At 48.8% G+C, this 24,829-nt stretch overlaps 1 protein-coding gene across 1 annotated transcript in view; it reads right to left on the bottom strand.

Annotated features, from left to right (window-relative positions):
- LOC137308848 (fibronectin type III domain-containing protein 3B-like) overlaps positions 1 to 24,613 on the bottom strand; it is a gene marked incomplete at both ends in the record, with an annotated part of 35,851 nt that extends 11,238 nt beyond the window's left edge. The window contains 2 exons of the mRNA XM_067977302.1: positions 7,137 to 7,417; positions 24,464 to 24,613. Coding sequence (XP_067833403.1) covers positions 7,137 to 7,417; positions 24,464 to 24,613 — 431 coding nt within the window. The remainder of the gene's footprint in view (positions 1 to 7,136; positions 7,418 to 24,463) is intronic.
- Between the last annotated feature and the right edge of the window lie 216 nt (positions 24,614 to 24,829).

The raw sequence follows: 24,829 nt of genomic DNA, 5'->3' as shown, positions 1-24,829 counted from the left end.
ATGTAACTATCCTCCACCCACTGCAATTTGCCGGAGAAATAATCCTGCTTTTATCGGGAGACTTTGCTGGAGTTTCGGTCATGAGTTAGGAAACTCTGTAAATTAAAACCACAAGTTCTGCCCCCGCCTCCAACTCATTGGCTGACATAGTGGTGTCAATATTCACTCCGATTTTAAATAGAGAATGAAGGAATTAGACCCACACTCATTGAAACTCTGGCCTGATATACTGCACAGCAAAATTTTGGAGTTTTTGATTCTAATTATGTGTAGTTGCTTGCCACACGTAGGGTGCGGTTCGTTCTCATTCAATCTCGGTCTGGTGTCACAAGGGCAGAGTCTGCAGAAAATAAAAACAGCTGTTTGGCCGAACTTTCCACACTTGGGCCCCGATATTACCAGGGAGGCGGGATGGCAGCGGGGGTGGGGGGCGACTGGGCGCGTGGGTAACCCGCCCAGTGAAATCCGTCCGTTTCCCACGCGATCGCAGGTAAATTGAAGCCACTTAACGTGACTTCCGGGTTTCCAGTCAGAAACCTGTGCAGCGGGCGGACTGCGCATCCGCATCACAGGCTGTCAGCTGGAGGAGCCCTATTTAAAGGGGCAGTCCTCCAATGCTGCTCCTGCAGCAAAGAACCAAAATTATAGAATGGAGCAGCCCAGGGGAAAGGCTGCTCCCAGATTTATTGATGCCTCACTCCAGGTCTTACTGGATGGGGTGAGGAGCAGGAGGGATATTTTATACCCGGCGGACGGGAGGAAGTGGCCTGTCTCGAGGTGGCAGAGGAGGTCAGCAGCAGCAGCAACGTCTCCCGCACCTGGATCCAGTGCAGGAAGCGCTTCATTGACCTAACTAGGTCAACCAAAGTGAGTGCACTTACTCATTCTCCTACACTCCGTCATCCACATCACCGCCCCCACCCCACAACTCCTTCTGCACTGCCAACACTACTCTATTACATCACTCCTCATACCCACTCAAACCTCATCCTCAACTTACCTGCACTTACTCACCTCCCCAGTACTCATCCCACCACTACCACTCAACCTAATCCTCATACAATCTCATGGCTCTGTCTCATACTCACCCCCTGATGCATCTCTTTCACCGTCAGCCTCACCCAAACCAATGCATTCAGCGGTTGGCCACGTCACCATCCCTCACTCACGCTCTCTACTTTCTCCCCTTATAGGAGAAGAGAGCCCAGAATGCACGGGAGAGGGCGAAGACCGGAGGCGGGGATACAACATCAGGTCGTCCTCACGGACACGGAGCAGGAGGCTCTTGAAGTGAGCCGCACCCTCGAGTGCCTGTCCGTCGGGGACGCCGAGACTGCCACCTGACAAACGGCTGGTGATAGAACTTTAACATTCAGCACTCACAATAGCAAATGCTGTTAACATGCCTTGCCATCTTCAGCACCTCAACATCTGTCATCATGCTTAATATTGCCTTCTGCCCTCTTACAGGGCCTTCAGGGACCGCCGTGACGGCAGAGGGCGATTCCTCAGAGGACCTGCCAGCCTCTGAGGGGGCACCGTCACATCTGAGCGAGCCATCCACCAGCGCAGATACACACACCTCGGTGGGTCCCTGTCCTCACTTAGTTGGGGTCGCACATGGTGAGTCACCACACACGTGAGCACGAGCAGGCACTGGTGGCAGGGCAGCTGTGGAGAGTCTGTGTCGGTGGGAGCACTCCTCTCCAGGCTCTGCTCAGCTAGACACAGATGCTGAACCCTGGGGGCCATCCTTTAAAAGGAGAATGATCGAGGGACAGCAGCACATTTGCGAGGTGCTGGAACAGGTGCCACACACACTCTCCACAATCGCGCAGAGGATGGAGGAGTCCAACTCCTGCATGAGTGGAATGGTGGCACAGGTAAAGGAGGGAATCTCTGAGATACTGTCACAGGGACGTGAGGGCATCTCTGAGATAGCGTCGCGGGGAAGTGCGGGAATGTCTGCGATGGAGGGAAGGCTAGCCTCCATCGAGCTTCAAGCACGGCTCACCAATGAGTCCATTGAGGCCCTGACAACGACCCTTCAGACTCTGGGTGACCAACTTTCTGACGCCTGAAACAGGCAGGCAGATACTCTGGCACTGGCCTTACAAGGCTTCACACATGTCCTCCAAACTGTTGTCCAGCAGGGTGGTAGGAGTGATGTGGGCCTGGCCCAGGAGAGGGATGATGGCGAAAGGGGACATGGAAGTGGGGACACCACTCAAAGCGCTCCCACGTCTCACCCGTTGCCCCCCTCTGAACCAGTACCCACAATGCTGCCTCCTCTCCAGGTGGTCGAGTCTGCCCCTGCACAGGTGCAGGAGGAGCAGTCTTTGGAGGGGCCCTCACGGGCACCGAAACCCAGAGGGCGTCGGCCCAAAGCATCTAATCGGTCAGGTCATGACCAAGAGCAACCTGCCACTACCTCTGCTGCAGCCACAGGGGAGGCACCACGTGGGAGTAGTAGGAAACGTAAGGCAAAGGTTTTGTGAGCACAAAGGGGATGCACAAGGGTGTTTGATGGTTTGTCATGTTTTTTATTTATATTTGATTTTTGTTAATGGCACATTAAATATTATATTGTCACCATTACTGCCACGTCTTGGCCATTCTTGACTGGCTTGTGTAATGAGTCCCTTTCACCATGTACACCCACACTTGATGCCACCCATTGGGTCACTCCACAGTGGGTGTATGTGTAGTTGCACGACTATTTTGTGCAGGTGCCTGTGGCGCAGCACTGTGTTGTGGAGCTCCACGTGGCGGAGGTGGACACCGTGCCTGGCGAGGCTGGTGATGTTGCTCGTCCTCGGATGAAGTGATGAATGCAGCCATGGCGCCCCCCCCATCCTGACAGTGTGAGTTTGAAGGGGTCCGCAAAGTAGGTAAATGTGTTGCACATTAATAATTTTGAGTGGAAAGGCAAAGGTGTTGCAGCCAAAACTTTGTCTGAAGTGACAGAGTGCCCTGCTGCAATAAATGAGGTTTTCCCCCCAACTGTCAAAAAATCCTTTGCATCTCCCGCTGGCTGCTGACTGAAACACGTCTGTTCTAACAGGGAGTGTTTCCCACAGCACGGGAAACATGCTGAGGATCCTTCAAAATTGCACCCCTGCCAAAATCTCCAATGAGGTCTGTCAAGTACCTCAACTAGCTAAATAAGTATCTAAATTTTCATCCTGCCGGCTTTAATTACTGGTGGGGATCCCGCATGCGAGAGCTGCACGCGCAGCCAAACGAGTCATTGGGGAACCCAGAAGTGAGCGGGTTGGAGCCAGGCTATGAACCCGCTCCGGGATTCCGTCATTTTCGGAGCCCCCCTGCCCCCAACGCACCCGCTCGGCCATCCGAAAATCGGCCCCTTGGTTACAGAAAAGAAAAAAAAGAAAGAACTTGCATTTATATAGCACCTTTCACGGCCTCAGGACGTCCCAAAGCGCTTTACAGCCAATGAAGTACTTTGGAAGTATAATCACTGTTGCACTGTAGGAAATGCAGCAACCAATTTGCGCACAGCAAGATCCCACAAACAGCAATGAAATAAATAACCAGATAATCTGTTTTTAGCGATGTTGGTCGAGGGATAAATATTGGCCCAGGACACGGGGGAGAACTCCCCTGCTCTTCTTCAAAATAGTGCCATAGGATCTTTTACATCCACCTGAGAGGGCAGACGTGGCCTGGAGGAGTCAAACAGCAGAGAACGTTCCAGATATCGGGTATTTAGGAAAGGAGGAAAGGTTCGGAGGAGATGACTTTCACCACGGACTTTGGTCCTGCATCTTGGTTCATCAATTTATAAAAGACTGTCTTCATATTGTCACAAGAGTTCATTGTACCATAGTAAGTACGCCACAGGAGGAGGCCATGCGGCCCATCAGGCCTGTGCTGGCTCTTTGAAAGAGCTATCCAATCCGACCCAACCCCCCGCTCTTTCCCCACAGCCCTGAAATTTTTTGTTCCCTTCAAGTATTTATTTAATTCCCTTTTTGAAAGTTGCTACTGAATCTGCCTCCACCGCCCACTGTCATCTCAGCTGACAGTGCATTGATTAAAAAGAAAGACAAACTTGCAAAGTGGGGAAAATTGCCAGAACCTTATGAAAAGCAGCTGCCAGTTCACTGTAGTGATTATAAGTGTGAATTGTAACACATCGATTACACCCACCTGTTGAAAGTACCGATACTGGAACAATTACTGAGGTTAACAGCTTCAGCTGAAATTTCTGACAGTCTGTTTTGTGACTCGTTTGTGCTCGTCATGGTGAAGGATGTTCGAGGTGGGGGCAATGGGACATGATCTCCCTTTCAGTGTTGGTATCAAGCATTCCCTGGCCAGGTACCCGACGCAGAGTCACGTTCGGCCCTTCAACCTCTTTTACCTTCAGCTCCCTGTTCAATCTCATCTTGAATGTCGACATAGTTTCTGCCTCAACAACTAACCCTGCGAGTGAATCCCACGGCCTTATAACTCTGAGTGGGAAGAAGTTTCTTCTGCCCCCTCTGGTCTAAATCTCTTGTATTTAATCTTGTGTCCATGGCGCCCTGGTTCTGGACCCTCAAATACTGGAAACGCTCTGCTTCTATCTACATAGAATTACATAGAGTGAACAGCACAGAAACAGGCCATTCGGCCCAACTGGTCCATGCTATGTGTTTATGCTCCACACGAGCCTCCTCCCTCTCTACTCCATCAAACACCATCAGCATATCCTTCTAATCCATTCTCCCTCATGTGTTTATCCAGTTTCCCATTAAAGGCATCTATCCTATTCGCCTCAACTACTCCTTGTGGTAGCGAGTTCCACATTCTCACCACTCTCTGGGTAAAGAAGTTTCTCCTGAATTTCCTATTGGATTTATTAGTGACTATTTTATATTTATGGCCCCTGGTCTCCCCCACAAGTGGAAACATCTTCTCCATGTCTACCCTATCAAACCCTTTCATTATCTTAAAGATTTCGATCAGGTAACCCCTTAGTCTTCCCTTTTCTCGAGAAAAGAGTCCCAGCCTGCTCAATCTTTCCTGATAGGTATAACCCCTCAGTTCTGGTATCATCCTAGTAAATCTTTTTTGTACCTTCCCCAGTGCCTCTGTATCCTTTCTATAATATGGGGACCAGAACAGTCACCGTACTCCAAGTATGGTTTAACCAAGGTTCAGCAAAAGGTATCTACTTTGTCCTAGACAGCTGAGACTTTCAAGAAGTATATCAGAGATGGGTTTTACACTGCTGGATACAGAATTATTCGACAGCACCTCCCAAACCCGTGACCTCCATCATCGAGAAATTCAAGGGCAGCAGGTGCACAGGAACACCATCACCTCCAAGTTCTCCTCCAAGTCACAAACACCATCCCGACTTGGACATATATCGGCCGATCCTTCATGGTCAGCGTGTCAAAATCCTGGAACTCCCTCCCTAACAGCACTGTGGGAGCACCTTCACCACACGGACTGCAGCGGTTCAAGACCACCACCTTCTCAAGGGGCAACTGAGTATAGGCAATAAATGCCGGCCTTGCCAGCGATGCCCACATCCCGAGATTGAATTTTTAAAAAACTTTTTGCTGCTATTCACAGCTTTCCTCTGGGGTCCCTCAAGCGAATGGTTGAATCTAGATGGTAATTGTTGGCTGTTCCACTACAGAGAGCATCACAGCTAAGCCTGTTCCTGTCCCCACTCCGAATGTACAGTTTCCAGGGATTGTTCCCACTTCTTAGCCCGGGGGTGGGCTGCTGAGAGCAACTGTAGCGGCCCCCAACTTATCAAGAAAGACTGAATGGACTGGGGCTCTTTTCTCCAGAAAAGAGGAGACTGAGGGGTGAACTGATCTTTAAGATAATGAAAGGGTTTGATAAGGTAGACATAGAGAAGGTGTTTCCACTTGTGGGGGAGACCAAAGCTAGGGGCCATAAATATAAGATAGTCATTAATAAATCCAATAGGGAATTCAGGAGAAACTTCTTTAACCAGAGAGTGGTGAGAATGCTGGCCTTTATATCTAGAGGACTAGAGTACAAGGGGGCAGAAGTTATGCTGCAGCTATACAAAACCCTGGTTAGACCGCACCTGGAGTACTGTGAGCAGTTCTGGGCACCGCACCTTCGGAAGGACATATTGGCCTTGGAGGGAGTGCAGCGTAGGTTTACTAGAATGATACCCGGACTTCAAGGGCTAAGTTACGAGGAGAGATTACACAAATTGGGGTTGTATTTTCTAGAGTTTCGAAGGTTAAGGGGTGATCTGATCGAAGTTTATAAGATATTAAGGGGAACGGATAGGGTGGATAGAGAGAAACTATTTCCGCTGGTTGGGGATTTTAGGAGTAGGGGGCACAGTCTAAAAATTAGAGCCAGACCTTTCAGGAGTGAGATTAGAAAACATTTCTACACACAAAGGGTGGTAGAAGTTTGGAACTCTGTTCCGCAAACGGCAATTGATACTAGCTCAATTGCTAAATTTAAATCTGAGATAGATAGCTTTTTGCCAATCAAAGGTATTAAGGGATATGGGCCAAAGGCAGGTATATAGAGTTAGATCACAGATCAGCCATCATCCTATCAAATGGCGGAGCAGGCATGAGGGGCTGAATGGCCTACTCCTGTTCCTATGTTCCAACAGGGAATTCAGGAGAAACTTCTTTAACCAGAGAGTGGTGAGAATGTGGAACTCGCTACCACAAGGAGTGGTTGAGGTGAATAGCATGGATGCATTAAAGGGGAAGCTGGATAAACACATGAGGGAGAAAGGAATAGAAGGATATGCTGATCGGGTGAGATGAAGAAGGTTAGGCGGAGACTCATGTGGAGCAAAAACACCGGCATGGACCAGTTGGGCCGAATGGCCTGTTTCTGTGCTGTACATTCGATGTAATTCTTCCCTACATGCGATCACTGAATCAATGTCTAGGCTCAAACATGGAGACTGTTCGCTCTAGCGCGAAGCTTCAGAATCGTATCCCGAGACAAGTAATTAACTTCGGCAGCAGAAAGGGAGAAAATCGGGGCGGGGGGGGGGGAATGGTTTTTTCTCTACAAGGACCCTCCCCCCACTCCCGATTGTGCTTTCCGGCCTCTCTCCCCCACCTCCCCGTTTGTAATTGTGAGTCCAATGATGAGAGAATTACCTGTAGGAGGTGTCTGGCATGAGATCCTGTATCACGTAGGCTGTGACGTTGTCCACTGTAAGTTGGTTCTCCCCGAGATCAATGCTGTACGAAAGGATCTCAGACCCATTATTGCACGGTGCGTCCCATTTGATGGCAAGGCACGTAGAGGCCGACGCCAGACTCGGGTCTATGTGTTCGTCGTCCAGTATGTAGAGGGTGGAGACAGCGGAAGGGACTGAGGCAGGGGTGGTGTAGCTTGCCAGACTGCTGCAGGGTCCCACACCCGCCTGGTTAGTGGCCTGAACACAAAGGGGAAAGAGAACAAACTGTCAAGAGATTGTTAAAGACCTGCCATGCGTCAAGGAGGAACATTAGGCCCAAAAGCCTCAACGCATCATGAAGGCACCTCCCCCGCGAGGCCTGGGAAGTCCCCACATGGAAGGGAACATACCCCGGATGTGCCCATCTGGCTGTCTGTTTCCTGTTGACAAAGCCAAAAGGCAGTAGAATGATGCAGCATAGATGGAGGCCATTCGGCCCATCCTGTCTCTGCCGGCTCCTTGAAAGAGCTGTCCAATTATTCCCACTCCCCCTGCTCTTTCCACAATAGCCCTGCAAATATTTCCATTTCAATTCTACCATCCAATTCCCTTTTGAAAGTTACTATTGAATCTGCTTCCACCGCCCTTTCAGGCAGCGCATTCCAGATCAGAACAACTCGCTGCGTAAAAAAAAAAATTCTCCTCCTCATTCTTTTGGCAATTATCTTCAAATTAATTAGGTTCAAATCCGCCAACCGTCTTTTGAGCTATTATAGGGTTATTGAGGCCAGTTCTCAGTTTGATGTTCCTAACCATCTCTTATTATTGGGAGACCTAAGCATAGGCCCACAGAACAGATCACCACTGAGGTTACAAAGAGTAGGAGTGAAGATGATGTTAACCAAATAGCAGAGTGTTGGTGGCGTCTGGTTTGAGTTTGAAAAGCTGTCAGATTGTAGGAAGAAGGAAAGAAAAAGGAAAGAACTTGCATTTCTACAGCCCCTTTCACAACCTTGAGACATCCCAAAGCGCTTTACAGCCAATTAAGTACTTTTTGAAGTGTGGTCACTGTTGCAATGAAGGAAATGCGGCAGCCAATTTACGCACAGCAAGATCCCGCAAACAGCAATGTGACAATGACCAGATAATATGTTCTTTTGTGATGTTGGTTGAGGTATAAATATCAGCCCCAGGACGCCAGGGAGAACTCCCCCGCTCTTCTTCGAAATAGCGGCCGTGGGATCCTGAGAGAGCGGTCGAGGCCTCGGTTTGACGTCTCATCTGAAATACGGCACCTCCGACGGTGCAGCACTCCCTCGGCACTGGCACCGGGAGTGTCGGCCTGGATTATGTGCTCAAGCCTCCGGAGCGAGGCTCCGACCCAGGACCTTCCGGCTCAGAGACCAAGGGAGGTGAGTGCTGAGGTATTGGGAGGTGAATGCAGCAGCCCAATGAGTCTTGATTTCAATACTGAGGGAAGGAGGAACTTAAGAGGAGGAGAAGAATGTTCAGAAGAGCAAAGAAGGAATAAGAGCGTCAAGAACGAAAATCTGCCTTTGTTGTTGGGCATTTACCAAACTGGGTACCAGGCTCATTCAGGAGGGAGCTCTGCAAAGGGATGATTTATGTGGGCCCTCCTTGGTAAAATAATTTGTTCCACAACCTGCAGGTAAGAATCAGCAAAGAATTCTGTGTATTATCACTTAAAGAACAGGAAAAAAAATTGCGTCAATAACTTGGGGTGGATCATCTAATGTTTCTGCACCTAATTTGGCCAATGATGCATACAGTTAGATTCTGTACTTGACATGTATGCACTTACTTGGGACTGATGATGATATATTTTAATTATACATTTCAGGATTGTCTGAAGCCATGCCCAGATTTATAATCCAACGAAAACCTGTCGTGCGATTAGCAATGATTATATCCCTCCCCCTGCGCAGGCTGCCCGACCTCGCATTGCATCTGGGGAGAGACGTCAAGGGAACGAACTGGAGTCCAACGGCTGAACCAGAGCTTCGCAGGACCGACAGTAGCTGACTGATGGTAATGAGCACAGCCAGGTGAGGGGACAGAAGGTACGAGAGTCACTGTCGGAACCGTTCCAGCCTGCCACTCTTTATCTTCCCCTCAATTACAAGTGAAAAAAAAATAACACATTGTGTCCTTCAGCTTGACATTTGGACCAAAGAAAAAGGAACAAACAGGCAAGAGGGTTTTTTGAAACACAAGAAAGAAAAACTTGCATTTATATAAAGCCTTTCACCTCAGGACGTCCCAAAGAGCTTCACAGCCAATGAAGTACTTTTCGAAGTGTAGTCACTGTTGTAATGTAGGAAACGCGGCAGCCAATTTGCGCACAGCAAGATCCCACAAACAGCAATGTGATGATGACCGGATAATCTGTTTTTTTTTTCAGTGATGCTGGTTGAGGGATAAATATTGGCCCCAGGACACCGGGGAGAACTCCCCCAACTCTTCTTCGATAAAGTGCCGTGGGATCTTTTATGACCATCAGATCATAACAACTCGCTGCATAAAAAACATTCTCCTCATCTCCCCCCTGGTTCTTTTGCCGATTACCTTAAATCTGTGTCCTCTGGTTACTGACCCTTCCTGCACTGGAAACAGTTTCTCCTTATTTACTCTATCAGAACCCCTCATAATTTTGAACATCTCTATTAAGTCTTCTCTGCTCTAAGGAGAACAGCCCCAGTCTCTCCACATAACTGAAGTTCCTCATCCCTGGTACCATTCGAGTAAATCTCCTCTGCACCCTCTCTAAGGCCTTGACATCCTTCCTAAAGTGTGGTTCCCAGAATTGAACACAATTCTCCAGCTGAGGCCTAACCAGTGTTTTATAAAGGTTTAGCATAACTTCCTTGCTTTTGTAGTCTATGCCTCTATTAATAAAGCCCAGGATCCCATATGCTTCTTTAACAGCTTTCTCAACTTGTCCTGCCACTTTCAAAGATTTGTGTACATACACCCCCAGGTCTCTCTGTTCCTGCACCCACTTTAAAATTGTATCATTTAGTTTATATTGCCTCTCCTCATTCTTCCAATCAAAATGAATCACTTCACACTTCTCTGCGTTAAATTTCATCTGCCATGTGTCTGCCCATTTCACCAGTCTGTCTCTGTCCTCCTGAAGTCTGTTACTATCCTCCACATTGTTTACTATATTTCCGAGTTTCGTGTCATCTGCGAGCTTTGAAATTATGCCCTGTATATTCAAGTCCAGTCATTAATATATAAAAAAACTATCCATAGCTCCAATCTGTCTTTTCATTATTATCATGAAACTCTTTATCTCCCTCAGACTTCCCTTCCACCTACAATATCCAGGCTGTCAAAACCCAAGCTTGGTGTCATCTTAGCACTATTGCTTTGTTTATCTCTTGTCTCTCTTATCTTTAGTCTTGGTGGTGTTCTGCACTGTGGGCCTCGGGCCTTGGGCCCTAATCCACACCTCAGGCCTTAACCCATATTTCTAAATACAAGTAAAACATCCATCAAGCAAGACCAGATGACATGAATGTTAGAGCCATTTACAAAGTTTGCTCTCTGTCTAAAATGGAAGCAGATTTGTTATCGGTCCAGGTGATTTGAAAGGCCTGTTTTTTGGCACTTCGGCAGATATTGGCTCCTTCCTATCTGTCGACTAACAGCTCGTATATTTTTCTCTTAACATTATTTTACTCAATTTATCAGTTTACAAATAAGCCAAACTTAACAGGAAGAAATGTCAAAGGAACAAGGACAGAAAACTCCCAGCAAATGGCTGACATTCGTATACATTTTCTGAAGCCTTGCCCCATCCTTGCTTAGCCATCTCTGCTCCATGGAATCAGTCCCAGTATCTCAAATCTCTCCTCATAACTATAGTTTCCCATCCTTGGTATCACCCTGGTGAAGCTCGACGCTCTCTTATGGCTTTAAAAGTCCTTTCTATAACGAGGCACCCAAAACTGCACCCAGTACGCTAACTGGACCCAACTGGTGCTTTTAAATAGAATTACATTGAGTGTACAGTGCAAAAACAGGCCATTTGGCTCAACTGGTCTCTTTCACCCATTGTAAGATTGTACAAATTCACTATCACCTCTTCGCCATTGTACTATACACTGTCCCATCAATCATGGCCCAGACAGTAAGGAGCATGGCCTCAAAAAGATGCCTTTTTGTCAGCTTTAGAACAGAGCCTGTTACCTCATCATGCCTGCAATCTCTCGAGTCAGGCTGTCCGGTTCATAACGAAGAGCGGGCTGCCTTCTGTCGCGTACGTGTGTCAATTAAAGTGGATTCACCTAGCTCGAAACCCACTTCACTTTGGGCCTTGGTTTTGTGTCCTGGGCCAATATATATATCCCTCAACCAACATCACTAAAAACAGATTATCTGGTCATTCATCTCATTGCCGTTTGTGGATCTTGCTGTGCGCGAATTGGCTGCCGCATTTCCCTACTTTACAACAGTGATCACGCCTCAAAAGTACTTCATTGGCTGTGAAGCGCTTTGGGACGTCCTGAGGTTGTGAAAGGCGCTATATAAATGCAAGTTCTTTCTTTTCTTTTACATCCACAGTCTGGGCTTGATTTGGTCCCTGACTCTACCCCACCAACCCCCCAAAGCAAAAGGACTGAACTCGAACCCACTGCCACAACCAGTCCGTGAACTTTAATAGCTTGTCCTGAAGTAATTATTAATGGGAGAACACATTAACGTGGATCTCCAGGAGAAACGGCAGCGTCTCAAACTCATTTCTTCAAATGCAACACGAATTTGATTGCGACTGTCTCACTGCCTGAAGCTCACAGACAGTTTAATTTAATCTGCTAATAATCAGACACTGAACCAAAAGCAGCACTGAACTCAGGGTGACCTTTAGTGCAGACTTGCCCAAGTCACTACTGCTGGTTTTAACCCCGAGCTGCCCAGAAGAGAGGACAACAACTTGCATTTATACAGCGCCTTTAACGTAGTGAAACGTCCCAAGGTGCTTCACAGGAGCGATTATCAAACAAAATTTGACATCGAGCCACATAAGGAGATATTAGGACAGAAGACTAAAAGCCTGGTCAAAGGGGTAGGGTTTTAAGGAGTATCTTAAAGGAGGAGAGAGAGATAATTCCTGAGCTTAGGGCCTAGGCAGCTGATGGCATGGCCGCCAATGGTGGGGCAAATGGAGTGGGGAGGATGCGCAAGAAGCCAGTTACAAACAAGCAAGTTAATTCCCCTGGAACTTGACCCTTTTCCGTCGTCTCTGATATTAACCCATGGGGTTCCACAGGCGGATGAGGTGGCCGCCGAAAGCGGGCAGGGGCCTCGTGACTTTATGTAAATTGGACCCTGACAGTATTTTAACCGGGGCCCGAGCGGGGAATCTGCTGCAGTTTTCAGGCCAGGCTTAAAGAGGTTGGCAGCAGTCGGGAAGGAAGGAGAGGCCCCCGAAGCCTCGGTTTAACGTCTCACCCAAAAGACGGCACCACCAACAATGCAGCACTCCCTCAGTACTGCACTGGGAGCGTCAGCCTGGATTATGTGCTCAAGTCTCTGGAGTGGGACTCGAACCCATAACCTTCTAACTCAGAGGCAACAGTGCTGCCCACTGAGCCATGACTGACACTTGGCAGCGTGAATGTTTAATTGGCGTGTACAATGTCTGATATTGTCCCTTTCACACCATTGCCCAAAGCCAAAGTGACCCCCAATGTGCGACTCCCCTAACACTAGCAACTGGGTTGACATGTGACACATGAGGAGACTTTCATCCCATCGCCATGAGCTAGATCTGAACCCAGGAACCAGAGGTGAAAGCCCAACATGGGACTCACTGATCCAGCCAGCTCCGCCCTCATTATTATAGGCTTTGTTTGTTGTGGAGTGCAGCTGGTGTGGGTTCAAACTCCCAGTGTGATGCGTGACACCAAGAATGCAGCAAAACCTCCCCTCTCCAGACGAGAGCAAAGTCCCAGTGAGATTTCACTGGTGGGCATGTTAGCACCGAGACACTGGGGGTCATTTTACAAGTGGGTAAGAAGGGATGGGGGTATGGTGAGAGGGTGAGAAGGTGGGCGGATGGGGTTGAAGGATACGGTGAGAGGGTGGGTCGGTGGGATTGAGGGATATGGTGGGAGGGTGGGTCGGTGGGGTTGGGGGATATGGTGGGAGGGTGGGTCGGTGGGGTTGGGGGATATGGTGGGAGGGTGGGTCGGTGGGGTTGGGGGATATGGTGGGAGGGTGGGTCGGTGGGGTTGGGGGATATGGTGGGAGGGTGGGTCGGTGGGGTTGGGGGATATGGTGGGAGGGTGGGTCGGAGGGGTTGGGGGATATGGTGAGAGGGTGGGTCGGTGGGGTTGGGGGATATGGTGGGAGGGTGGGTCGGTGGGGTTGGGGGATATGGTGGGAGGGTGGGTCGGTGGGGTTGGGGGATATGGTGGGAGGGTGGGTCGGTGGGGTTGGGGGATATGATGAGAGGGTGGGTCGGTGGGGTTGGGGGATATGGTGAGAGGGTGGGTCGGTGGGGTTGGGGGATATGGTGAGAGGGTGGGTCGGTGGGGTTGAGGGATATGGTGGGTCGGTGGGGTTGAGGGATATGGTGGGTCGGTGGGGTTGGGGGATATGGTGAGAGGGTGGGTCGGTGGGGTTGAGGGATATGGTGGGTCGGTGGGGTTGGGGGATATGGTGGGAGGGTGGGTCGGTGGGTTTGAGGGATAAGGTGAGAGGGTGGGTCGGTGGGTTTGGGGGATATGGTGAGAGGGTGGGTCGGTGGGGTTGGGGGATATGGTGGGAGGGTGGGTGGGTGGGGTTGGGGGATATGGTGGGAGGGTGGGTCGGTGGGGTTGGGGGATATGGTGGGAGGGTGGGTCGGTGGGGTTGGGGGATATGGTGGGAGGGTGGGTCGGTGGGGTTGGGGGATATGGTGGGAGGGTGGGTGGGTGGGGTTGGGGGCTATGGTGGGAGGGTGGGTGGGTGGGGTTGGGGGATATGGTGGGAGGGTGGGTGGGTGGGGTTGGGGGATATGGTGGGAGGGTGGGTCGGTGGGGTTGGGGGATATGGTGGGAGGGTGGGTGGGTGGGGTTGGGGGATATGGTGGGAGGGTGGGTCGGTGGGGTTGGGGGATATGGTGGGAGGGTGGGTCGGTGGGGTTGGGGGATATGGTGGGAGGGTGGGTCGGTGGGTTTGAGGGATATGGTGGGAGGGTGGGTCGGTGGGGTTGGGGGATATGGTGGGAGGGTGGGTCGGTGGGGTTGGGGGATATGGTGGGAGGGTGGGTGGGTGGGGTTGGGGGATATGGTGGGAGGGTGGGTCGGTGGGTTTGAGGGATATGGTGGGAGGGTGGGTCGATGATTTCTAAAAAGGGACAGGTTCATTGGGCCTGAATGCCCATTCCCTATTGCTAAAAATTGTTCCGTTCTCAGAACTCCCAGGGTGAATGCTGCAATAAGTGTCCAGATTTTAGCAATGTGAGTCATCTCCTTTTCACTTGAAGTTTCTAAAGCACATTTCTATTAATATTGATGTAAGAATTACAGGTGAATATAAGAATAAGCAAATGTGAGTATAATTACAGCGGCTGTCATCAGGGCAGCTCGGTACCGTTCTGAGTGATGCTAAGAATACTGATCAGGCCCTGAGGGCCTGTAACGGCCGTGCACCTGAAAAAAATAACATTCTAATTCTCGCTATTAATCTACATGACCATCGAAGTTCTCCGTGCTTGGTTTATAATTACCTTCACCACCTTCGATACTTTCTAATTGTCTTTTAAATTTCTGATATCTTCTTTCTCAACCATGGCTCGTTGGACAGCACTCTCGCCTCTGGGTCAGGAGGTGGTGGGTTCTGAGCCCCACTCCAGAGACTTGAGCACATAATCCAGGCTGACACACTCCCGGTGCAGTACTGAGGGAGTGCTGCACTGTCGGAGGTGCCGTCTTTTGGATGAGATGTTAAACTGAGACTCAGTCTGCCCTCTCAGGTGGACGTTAAAAAGATCCCACGGCCACTATTTTAAAGGAGAGCAGGGGAGTTCTCCCCGGTGACCTGGGCCAATATTTATCCCTCAACCGACATTATTAAAAACAGATTATCTGGTCATTATCACTTTGCTGTTTGTGGGATCTTGCTGTGCGCAAATCGACCGCCGCGTTCCCTACATTGCAACAGTGACTACACTTCAAAAGTAATTAATTGGCTGTAAAGCGCTTTGGGACGTCCTGAGGTCATGAAAGGTGCTATATAAATGTAAGTCTTTCTTTATAGTAATGTAAATCGGGCGGTTTCTATAATGGCGACAAGTTGAAAATCCAGCTCCACTGACTCCTCACTGTCGTATAGTTCCAAAGGCTCCAGTGATTCTTTGCAACCTCACCCAAATGACCATTATTCAACCGTGAGCTGCATCACTGAGTGACAGTGGGAAATTTGATCACAGGGGCATCACAGTCAAATCCAATCGTCCGTCGGCACAGGGGTCACTTGATAAAGAAAGAACCTGCATTTATATAGCACCTTTCACAGCCTCGGGACGTCCTAAAGTGCTTTACAGCCAATGAAGTACTTTTTGAAGTGTAGTCACTGTTGTAATGTAGGAAACGCAGTAGCCAATTTGCACACAGCAAGATCCCACAAACAGCAATGAAATAATTGACCAGATAATGTGTGTTTTATTTGGTGGCGTTGGTTGAGGGAGAAATATTATCCAGGACACTGAGGAGAATTCCTTCTGAACAGGCAGTCAAGGCCTCGGTTTAACGTCCCATCTGAAAGATGGCACTTCCGACAGTGTAGCACTCCCTCGGTACTGCACTCAAGGGTCAGCCTAGATTATAGGCTCAAATCCTGAGGTGAGAATGCTAACAGGAGCACGACAATTGACATCGGCGTTCCTGGGCTGGGGAAAGGAAAAATCATCCAGAGCTCCGACCTTGTTACCCCTACCAGGGGAGGACAGGATCGACCTTATCTGCGATGTCTGCCTCTACAACAACAACTTGCATTTATGTAGAGCCTTTAACGTAGTAAATCGTCCCAAGGCGCTGCACAGGAGCGTAAATGAGGCACAAATTTGACACTGACCCACATAAGGAGACATTAGGACAGGTGACCAAAAGCTTGGTCAAAGAGGTAGGTTTTTAAGGAGCGTCTTAAAGGAGAGAGGGGTAGAGAGGCGGAGAGGTTTAGGGAGGGAATTCCAGAGATTAGGGGCCTAGCAATACTCACCATGTGAGCTCGCACACGACTATTGGAGGGAGCACTAGGTAGTGTTGGAACTGTACCCCAGCAAGGAGACACTGACCAGGAAATTCCTGGGAGTAGGATGTCCCGGCCAATGTTTTAGAAAAGCTTCTAAGAAAACAGGAACAGATGTGTGAATAAAAGTTAGGAGGCACAGTGGTAGTGTGAATGGGAGCAGGAAGTTACAAAGGGACAATGGAGAGGGTGCAAAGGAGATTTATTAAAATGGTACCAGGGATGAGAGGCTTCAGTTATGTGGAGAGTCCAGTGAAACTGGGATTGTTCTCCTCAGAGTAGAGACGATTAAGGGGAGATTTAGTAGACGTGTTCAAAATTACGGTTTTCGTAGAGTAGATAAGGAGAAACTGTTTCCAGTGGCAGGAGGGTCGGTAACCAGAGGACACAGATTTAAGATAATTGGCAAAAGAACCAGAGGGGAGATAAGGAGACATTTTTTTACGCAGAAAGTTGTGATGATCTGGAATGCTCTGCCTGAAAGGGCGGTGGAAGCAGATTAAATAGGAACTTTCAAAAGGGAACTGGATAATTACCTGAAAAGGAAAAATTTGCAGGGCTATGGGGAAAGAGCAGGGGGAGTGGGACTAATTGGATAGCTCCTTCAAAGAGCTGGCACAGGGACGATGGGCCGAATGGCCTCCTTCTGTGCTGCATGATTCTATAACATAGACAGATTAAGTGAGTGGGCAAAACTATGATGGAGTTCAATGTAAGGAACTATGGGGCCATCCACTTTATATCTGAAAAAGACAAATTGGAATTTTTTCTTAATGGTAAGAAACTAGGAACTGTGGAGGGGCAAAGGGATTTGGGAGTCCAAGTACAGAAATCACTAAAAGCTAGTGCACAGGTACAAAAAGTAATCAAAAAGGCTAATGGAATGTTAGCCTTTATCTCAAGGGGGCTAGAATACAAAGGGGTGAAGTTGTGCTAGGTTGTTAAGGGAAGTAAGGGTGGAAATTGCAGAGATACTGATTAAAACCTTCCAATCCTCCTTAGATATGGGGGTGGTTCCAGAGGACTGGAGAATTGCAGATGTTACAATCTTGTTCAAAAAAGGGTGTAAGGATAAACCCGGCAACTACAGGCCAGTCAGTTTAACCTCGGTGGTGAGGAAGCTTTTAGAAACAATAATCCGGGACAAAATTAATAGTCACTTGGGCAAGTGTGGATTAATAAAGGAAAGCCAGCACGGATTTGTTAAAGGCAATTCGTGTTTAACTAAGTTGATTGAGTTTTTTGATGAGGTAACAGAGAGGGTTGATGAGGGCAGTGTGGTTGATGTGTATATGGACTTTCAAAAGGCGTTTGATAAAGTGCCACATAATAGGCTTGTCAATAAAATTGAAGTCCATGCAATAAAAGGGGCAGTGGCAGCATGGATACGAAATTGGCAAAGGGACAGGAAACAGAGAGTAGTGGTGAACGGTTGTTTTTCAGACTGGAGGGAGGTGTACAGTGGTGTTCCCCAGGGGTCGGTGCTGGGACCTCTGCTTTTCTTGATATATATTAATGACTTGGACTTGGGTGTACAGGGCACAATTTCAAAATTTGCAGATGGCACAAAACTTGGAAGTGTAGTGAACAGTGAGGAGGATAGTGATAGACTTCAAGAGGATATAGACAGGCTGGTGGGGTGGGCGGACACGTGGCAGATGAAATTTAACGCTGAGAAGTGTGAGGTGAAACGTTTTGGTAGGAAGAACGAGGAGAGGCAATATAAACTAAAGGGTACAACTCGAAATGGGGTGCAGGAACAGAGAGACCTGGGGGTATATGTACACAGGTTGTTGAAGGTGGCAGGGCAGGTTGATAAAGCAGTTAAAAAAGCATACGGGATCCTGGACTTTATAAATAGAAGCAGAGAGTACAAAAGCAGGGAAGTCATGATGAACCTTTATAAAACACTGGTTCAGCCACAACTGGAGTATTGTGTCCAATTCTGGGCACCGCACTTCAGGAAAGATGTGAAGGCCTTAGAAAGGGTGCAGAAGAGATTCACTGGAATGGTTCCAGGGATGAGGGACTTCAGTTACGTGGATAGACTGGAGAAGCTGGGATTGTTCTCCCAAGAGCAGAGAAGATTGAGAGGAGATTTGATAGAGGTGTTCAAAATCATGAAGGGCCTAGACAAAGTAAATAAAGAAAAACTGTTCCCATTGGTGGAAGGGTCGCGAACCAGAGGACACAGGTGAAAGGTGATTGGCAAAAGAACCAAAGGCGATGTGAGGAAAAACTTTTTTACGCAGCGAGTAGTTATGATCTGGAATGCGCTGCCTGAGAAGGTGGTGGAAGCAGATTGAATCGTAACTTTCAAAAAGGAATTGGATAAATATTTGAAGGGAAAAAATTTGCAAGGCTACGGAGAAAGAGCGGGGGAATGGGACTAACTGGGTTGCTCTTACAAAGAGCCGACACGGGCTCGATGGGCTAAATGGCCTCCTTCCGTGTTGTAACCATTCTATGATTCTATGCTACCGTTATATAAAGCTCTGGTTAGACCCCATCTGGAGATACTGCGTTCAGTTCTGGGCACCGCACCTCAGGAAGGATATACTGGCCTTGGAGGGAGTGCGGTGCAGATTCACCAGAATAATACCAGGGCTTAAAGGGTTAAATTATGAGGCCAGGTTGCAGAGACTACGCTTGTATTCCCTTGAATGTAGAAGATTAGGGGGGTGATCTTTAAAATGATAAAGGGTTTTGATAGGGTAGATAGAAAGAAACTATTTCCTCTGGTGGGGGAGTCCAGAACAAGGGGGGGTCACAATTTTAAAATTAGAGCCAGGCCATTTGGGAGTGTAATGAGGAAACACTTTTTCACACATGGGGCAATGTAAATCTGGAACTCTCTCCCCCAAAAGCCTATTGAGGCTGGGGGTCAATTGGAGATTTCAAGACTGAGATTAATTTTTGTTGACTAAGGGTCTTAAGGGTTATGGAACCAAGGCGGGTAAATGGAGTTAAGGTAAGGATCAGCCATGATCCAATCGAATGAGCGGAACAGGCTCGAGGGGCTGAACGGCCTCCTCCCATCCCCCCACGTAACAAACACCACAAAGATTGTGTGACAGATTGGACTCGAGGAGCAGCCAGCAGAGCTTGAAAATAAATGAAATGACTTGTGCCGGATTCCTGGAGGTGGGTGAATGGAGACAGGGGGCTGCGATTGTGTTTTATGGGCCCTGACTATCGATTTCACTTTTCCTAAATTGACACAATTACTTTCTGAATGAAATGTTATTGGCTTCGCATCAGGAAAACAAACTGGAACCAAAATTAATGATGGAGGTAACACAAAGCCGGTATAAATTCGCCTCTTTTTATTTTTAAGAATAAACATATGTTTAAAGGGCATTTCAAAGCTGGCCTGTGTGTCATGCAGCATCGCCTGCTAACTCGTTTGGTGAAACCCATTTATTATGGTAAATGGAGACATATTCAGAACATCAGCTCCTCAGATTTTAACAGCCATTAGTTACCACCTGCTGCCTATTGATGAATACACACTGGAGGCTGTAATACATCGAGTGAAAATGACAGCGTTCCCTCAACCTGTCACAATTACATATTAACAACATTTGTAGCTAAAAATAAATAAATAACTGAATTGGAAAGCTGGGTGAGGTGAGTTTGAAGGTGGGCATGTAATACGGCAGACCTGTACCCCCCCAGTACTGTACCCCAGTGTTATACAGTGACAGACCTGTACCCCCCAGCATTGTACCCCAGTGTTATACAGCGACAGACCTGTACCCCCCAGTACTGTACCCCAGTGTTATACAGTGACAGACCTGTACCCACCAGTACTGTACCCCAGTGTTATAGTGACAGACCTGCACCCACCAGTACTGTACCCCAGTGTTATACAGTGACAGACCTGTACCCACCAGTACTGTACCCCAGTGTTACAGTGACAGACCTGTACCCACCAGTACTGTACCTCAGTGTTATACAGTGACAGACCTGTACCCACCAGTACTGTACCCTAGTGTTATACAGTGACAGACCATTTTTTTTATTCGTTCATGGGATGTGGGCATCGCTGGCGAGGCCGGCATTTATTGCCCATCCCTAATTGCCCTTGAGAAGGTGGTGGTGAGCCGCCTTCTTGAACCGCTGCAGTCCGTGTGGTGACGGTTCTCCCACAGTGCTGTTAGGAAGGGAGTTCCAGGATTTTGTCCCAGCGACGATGCAGGAACGTCGATATATTTCCAAGTCAGGATGGTGTGTGACTTGGAGGGGAACGTGCAGGTGGTGTTGTTCCCATGTACCTGCTGCTCTTGTCCTTCTAGGTGGTAAAGGTCACGTGTTTGGGAGGTGCTGTTGAAGAAGCCTTGGCGAGTTGCTGCAGTGCATCCTGTGGATGGTACACACTGCAGCCACGGTGCGCCGGTGGTGAAGGGAGTGAATGTTTAGGGTGGTGGATGGGGTGCCAATCAAGTGGGCTGCTTTGTCCTGAAAGGTGTCGAGCTTCTTGAGTGTTGTTGGAGCTGCACTCATCCAGGCAAGTGGAGAGTATTCCATCACACTCCTGACTTGTAGATGGTGGAAAGGTTTTGGGGAGTCAGGAGGTGAGTCACTCGCCGCAGAATACCCAGCCTCTGACCTGCTCTCGTAGCCACAGTATTTATATGGCTAGTCCAGTTAAGTTTCTGGTCAATGGTGACCCCCAGGATGTTGATGGTGGGGGATTCGGCGATGGTAATGCCGTTGAATGTGAAGGGAAGTTGGTTAGACTCTCTCTTGTTGGAGATGGTCATTGCCTGGCACTTATCTGGCGCGAATGTTACTTGCCACTTATGAGCCCAAGCCTGGATGTTGTCCAGGTCTTGCTGCATGCGGGCTCGGACTGCTTCATTATCTGAGGGGTTGCGAATGGAACTGAACATTGTGCAATCATCAGCGAACATCCCCATTTCTGACCTTATGATGGAGGGAAGGTCATTGATGAAGCAGCTGAAGATGGTTGGGCCGAGGACACTGCCCTGAGGAACTCCTGCAGCAATGTCCTGGAGCTGAGATGATTGGCCTCCAACAATCACTACCATCTTCCTTTGTGCTAGGTATGACTCCAGCCACTGGAGAGTTTTCCCCCTGATTTCCATTGACTTCAATTTTACTAGGGCTCCTTGGTGCCACACTCGGTCAAATGCTGCCTTGATGTCAAGGGCAGTCACTCTCATCTCACCTCTGGAATTCAGCTCTTTTGTCCATGTTTGGACCAAGGCTGTAATGAGGTCTGGAGCCGAGTGGTCCTGGCGGAACCCAAACTGAGCATCGGTGAGCAGGTTATTGGTGAGTAAGTGCCGCTAAAACCTTTACCCACCAGTACTGTACCCGTGTTATACAGTGACAGACCTGTACCCACCAATACTGTACCCCAGTGTTATACAGTGACAGACCTGTACCCACCAATACTGTACCCCAGTGTTATACAGTGACAGACCTGTACCCACCAGTACTGTACCCCAGTGTTATGCAGTGACAGACCTGTACCCACCAGTACTGTACCCCAGTGTTATACAGTGACAGACCTGTACCCACCAGTACTGTACCCCAGTGTTATATGTTGTAGATATTTTAACCTCCCACGCACATCCCATTCCCATTGGGTATTCGGGAGGAGGGGGGGTTAAAATCGGGGCGTCAGTCCGCGCTGAGCTCAGTCAGAGTGACGGGAGGGGAGCTACTATTATGCTCCTCAGTGCCCTGGTCAGGGACGGGGAAACGGCCCAGGGTTCCCGATCACGGTCGAATAGCTCCCGCTGGAAGGGGGCGGGTCCCGAGGCAAGGACAAAACAATTACTTTAATGCAGCAAAAACATCCCAAGGTGCTTCACAGGAGCAATTATCAAACAAAATGTTGTCACTGAGCCGTGTCAGGAGTGCAGCCAGAGCCCAGGAAAGGAGTTTAACACCTTCAGGAAGGGAGGGGAGAAAGACGACAGAAAAGAAAGGCTTCACGAGAAATATAATCTGCACCAATTATCCGTTACACTCGATCAGTGATATTCTGTAAATGACACATTTAAAAAAAAAGCTGTTTTTGTGGATCTGCGCACTGCGGTACCCGAAACCAGCTCGTACTATATCATGATCCACTGCGCGTCTGATTGGCAGCGGAGTCACTCCTTTCTAAATTGCTTTTCAAAAATATTCTTATTTGAGCATCAATCATTGACCACGCTGCATGTGAAATAATGGCCTTAATGTGTTTCCCATTAACTCCCGATTACTGCCGCTTGCTTTCTTCTTTAATCTGACGCACCGACCCCTTTGAACTGGCACTCGAAGCGATAATCAAAGGCCTGCGGTGGGAAGTGGTCACAGAATGCACCTGAGAGAGGCCGTTCGGCCCATCTCGCTGGAGTTCACGTGGACACCTGCTGTTCCCATCTCAGCGTCCAACTGAATGACTCTGGAGCTTTCGCCTCCGGTCACTTTGTGTGGGAAGTGCTTCCCGACAACGCACGGAACAGTAAAGGGGGATGGGCCGTGATGGCGTTCCAGCTTGCTCGGTGTCAGCCAGTGGCTCAGTGGGTAGCATTCTCGCCTCTCAGTCAGAGGGTTGTGGGTGCGAGTCCCACTTCAGAGACTTTGAGCCCATAATGCGGGGCGACACTCCCCAGTGCCAGTACTGAGGGAGTGCTGCACTGTCGGTAGGCGCCGTCTTTCGGATGAGACATTAAATTGAGCCCTTGGGTGCACGTGAAAGATCCCACGGCACTAATTTGAATAAGAGCAGGGGAGTTTCTTCCTGGTGTCTTTGCCAATATTTATCCCTCATTCAACATCACTTAAAAACAGATTACCTGGTCATTCATTGGGTGGGAAAGTGGAGTTGAGGTCAAAGATCAGCCATGATCTGATTGAATGGCGGAGCAGGCTCGAGGGGCCGGATGGCCTACTCCTATTTCTTATGTTCTTAATCTCATTGCTGTTTGTGGGATCTTGCTGTGCGCAAATTGGCTGCCGTGTTTCCTACATTACAACAGTGACTACGCTTCAAAGGTACTTCATTGTCTGTAAAGCGCTTTTGGGACGCCCTGAGGATGTGAAAGGTGCTATATAAATGCAAGTTCCTTTCTTTCTTTTTGAAGGCAGCAGATGTTGTCCTGAACCTGGAGCTCGGGGCCCAGTTGCCACTTCACTCACACCAGGAGCTCGCTGAGTTCGAAGACGTGGGCACACACCCTCCCTCCGCACCTTCACTCCGCGCACAACGTGTGAACACCATTTTCATCTCTCAGTAAACAAGAAAAAACTTTACTCAGCCATTTCCCACTGATCCCCTCTCTGAGGCGCCTGCTATTTTTAATCCAATTCTCCCCTCTCCCGAAGGTGTCGACTCCTCGCCCTGTATACGGTTCCACCGCTGCTCCCAGACGTCGACCACCGCCTGCCACCCTCCCCCGATGACCTTATGTGAGCCAGCACCCGACCGGGGAGTGGCGGCTGGTCGACCGTGGGGGGAAGAGAGCGATCCAATCCTGACCTCACCTGATGTCCACAATGCACACATCCTCCAGCAGGAAAGAAAGAACTCCCATTTCTACAGCGCCTTTCACCACCTCAGGACGTCCCAAAGCGCTTTACAGTCAATGAAGTACTTTTTGAAGTATAGTCACTGTTGTAATGTAGGAAACGGGGCAGCCAATTTGCGCACAGAAAGTTCCCACAAACAGCAATGTGATAAATGACTAGATAATCTGTTTTTTTTTCAGTGATGTTGGTTGAGGGATAAATATCGGCCCCAGGACACCAGGGAGAACCCCCCTGCTCATCTTCAAATAGTGGCCTTGAGATCTTTTACATCCACCTGAGGGGGCAGACGGGGCCCTCAGTTTAACGTCTCATCCAAAAGACGGGATGAAAGGGGTCAGTGGACAGTGATCAGGAGAAGGGACTGCCTGACATGTCCCTTTATAGCAGAGGGAGAGCAAGGTTAACTGTGGAGACCCAGTGATGGGCTGGCTGAGCACAGGAGCTGGTTTCCATTCGCTGTGGGATCACACTGTGCAGTTTTAAACCCCTTACCTGTAGTCGACAGCAGTAATGTGCAGCTGGGGTGAGGTTGTCGATCTCAAATTCTGTCTCCATACCGCAGTAGACAAGCTCCATGGACTCTTCCTCCTCTCCCCATTCCAGTCTGTACTCCGATATGTCGGCAGCGTAATTTTCAGGGCTCTGTAAACACACGCAGACAGCACTCAGAGCCAATCAGAGGTATGAGAAGAAAGAATCTGCATTTATATATCGCCTTTCACATCCTCAGGATGGCCCAAAGCGATTCACAGCCAATGAAGTCACTGTCGTTATGTAGGCATAGGAACAGAATTAGGCCATTCAGCCCCTCAAGCCTGCACCGTCATTCAATCAGATCATGGCTGATCTTCACCTCAA

Source organism: Heptranchias perlo, unplaced genomic scaffold, assembly GCF_035084215.1.
Source record: "Heptranchias perlo isolate sHepPer1 unplaced genomic scaffold, sHepPer1.hap1 HAP1_SCAFFOLD_1407, whole genome shotgun sequence".
Classification (NCBI taxonomy): Eukaryota; Metazoa; Chordata; class Chondrichthyes; order Hexanchiformes; family Hexanchidae; genus Heptranchias; species Heptranchias perlo.
This window is presented reverse-complemented; position numbering and strand designations above follow the sequence as displayed.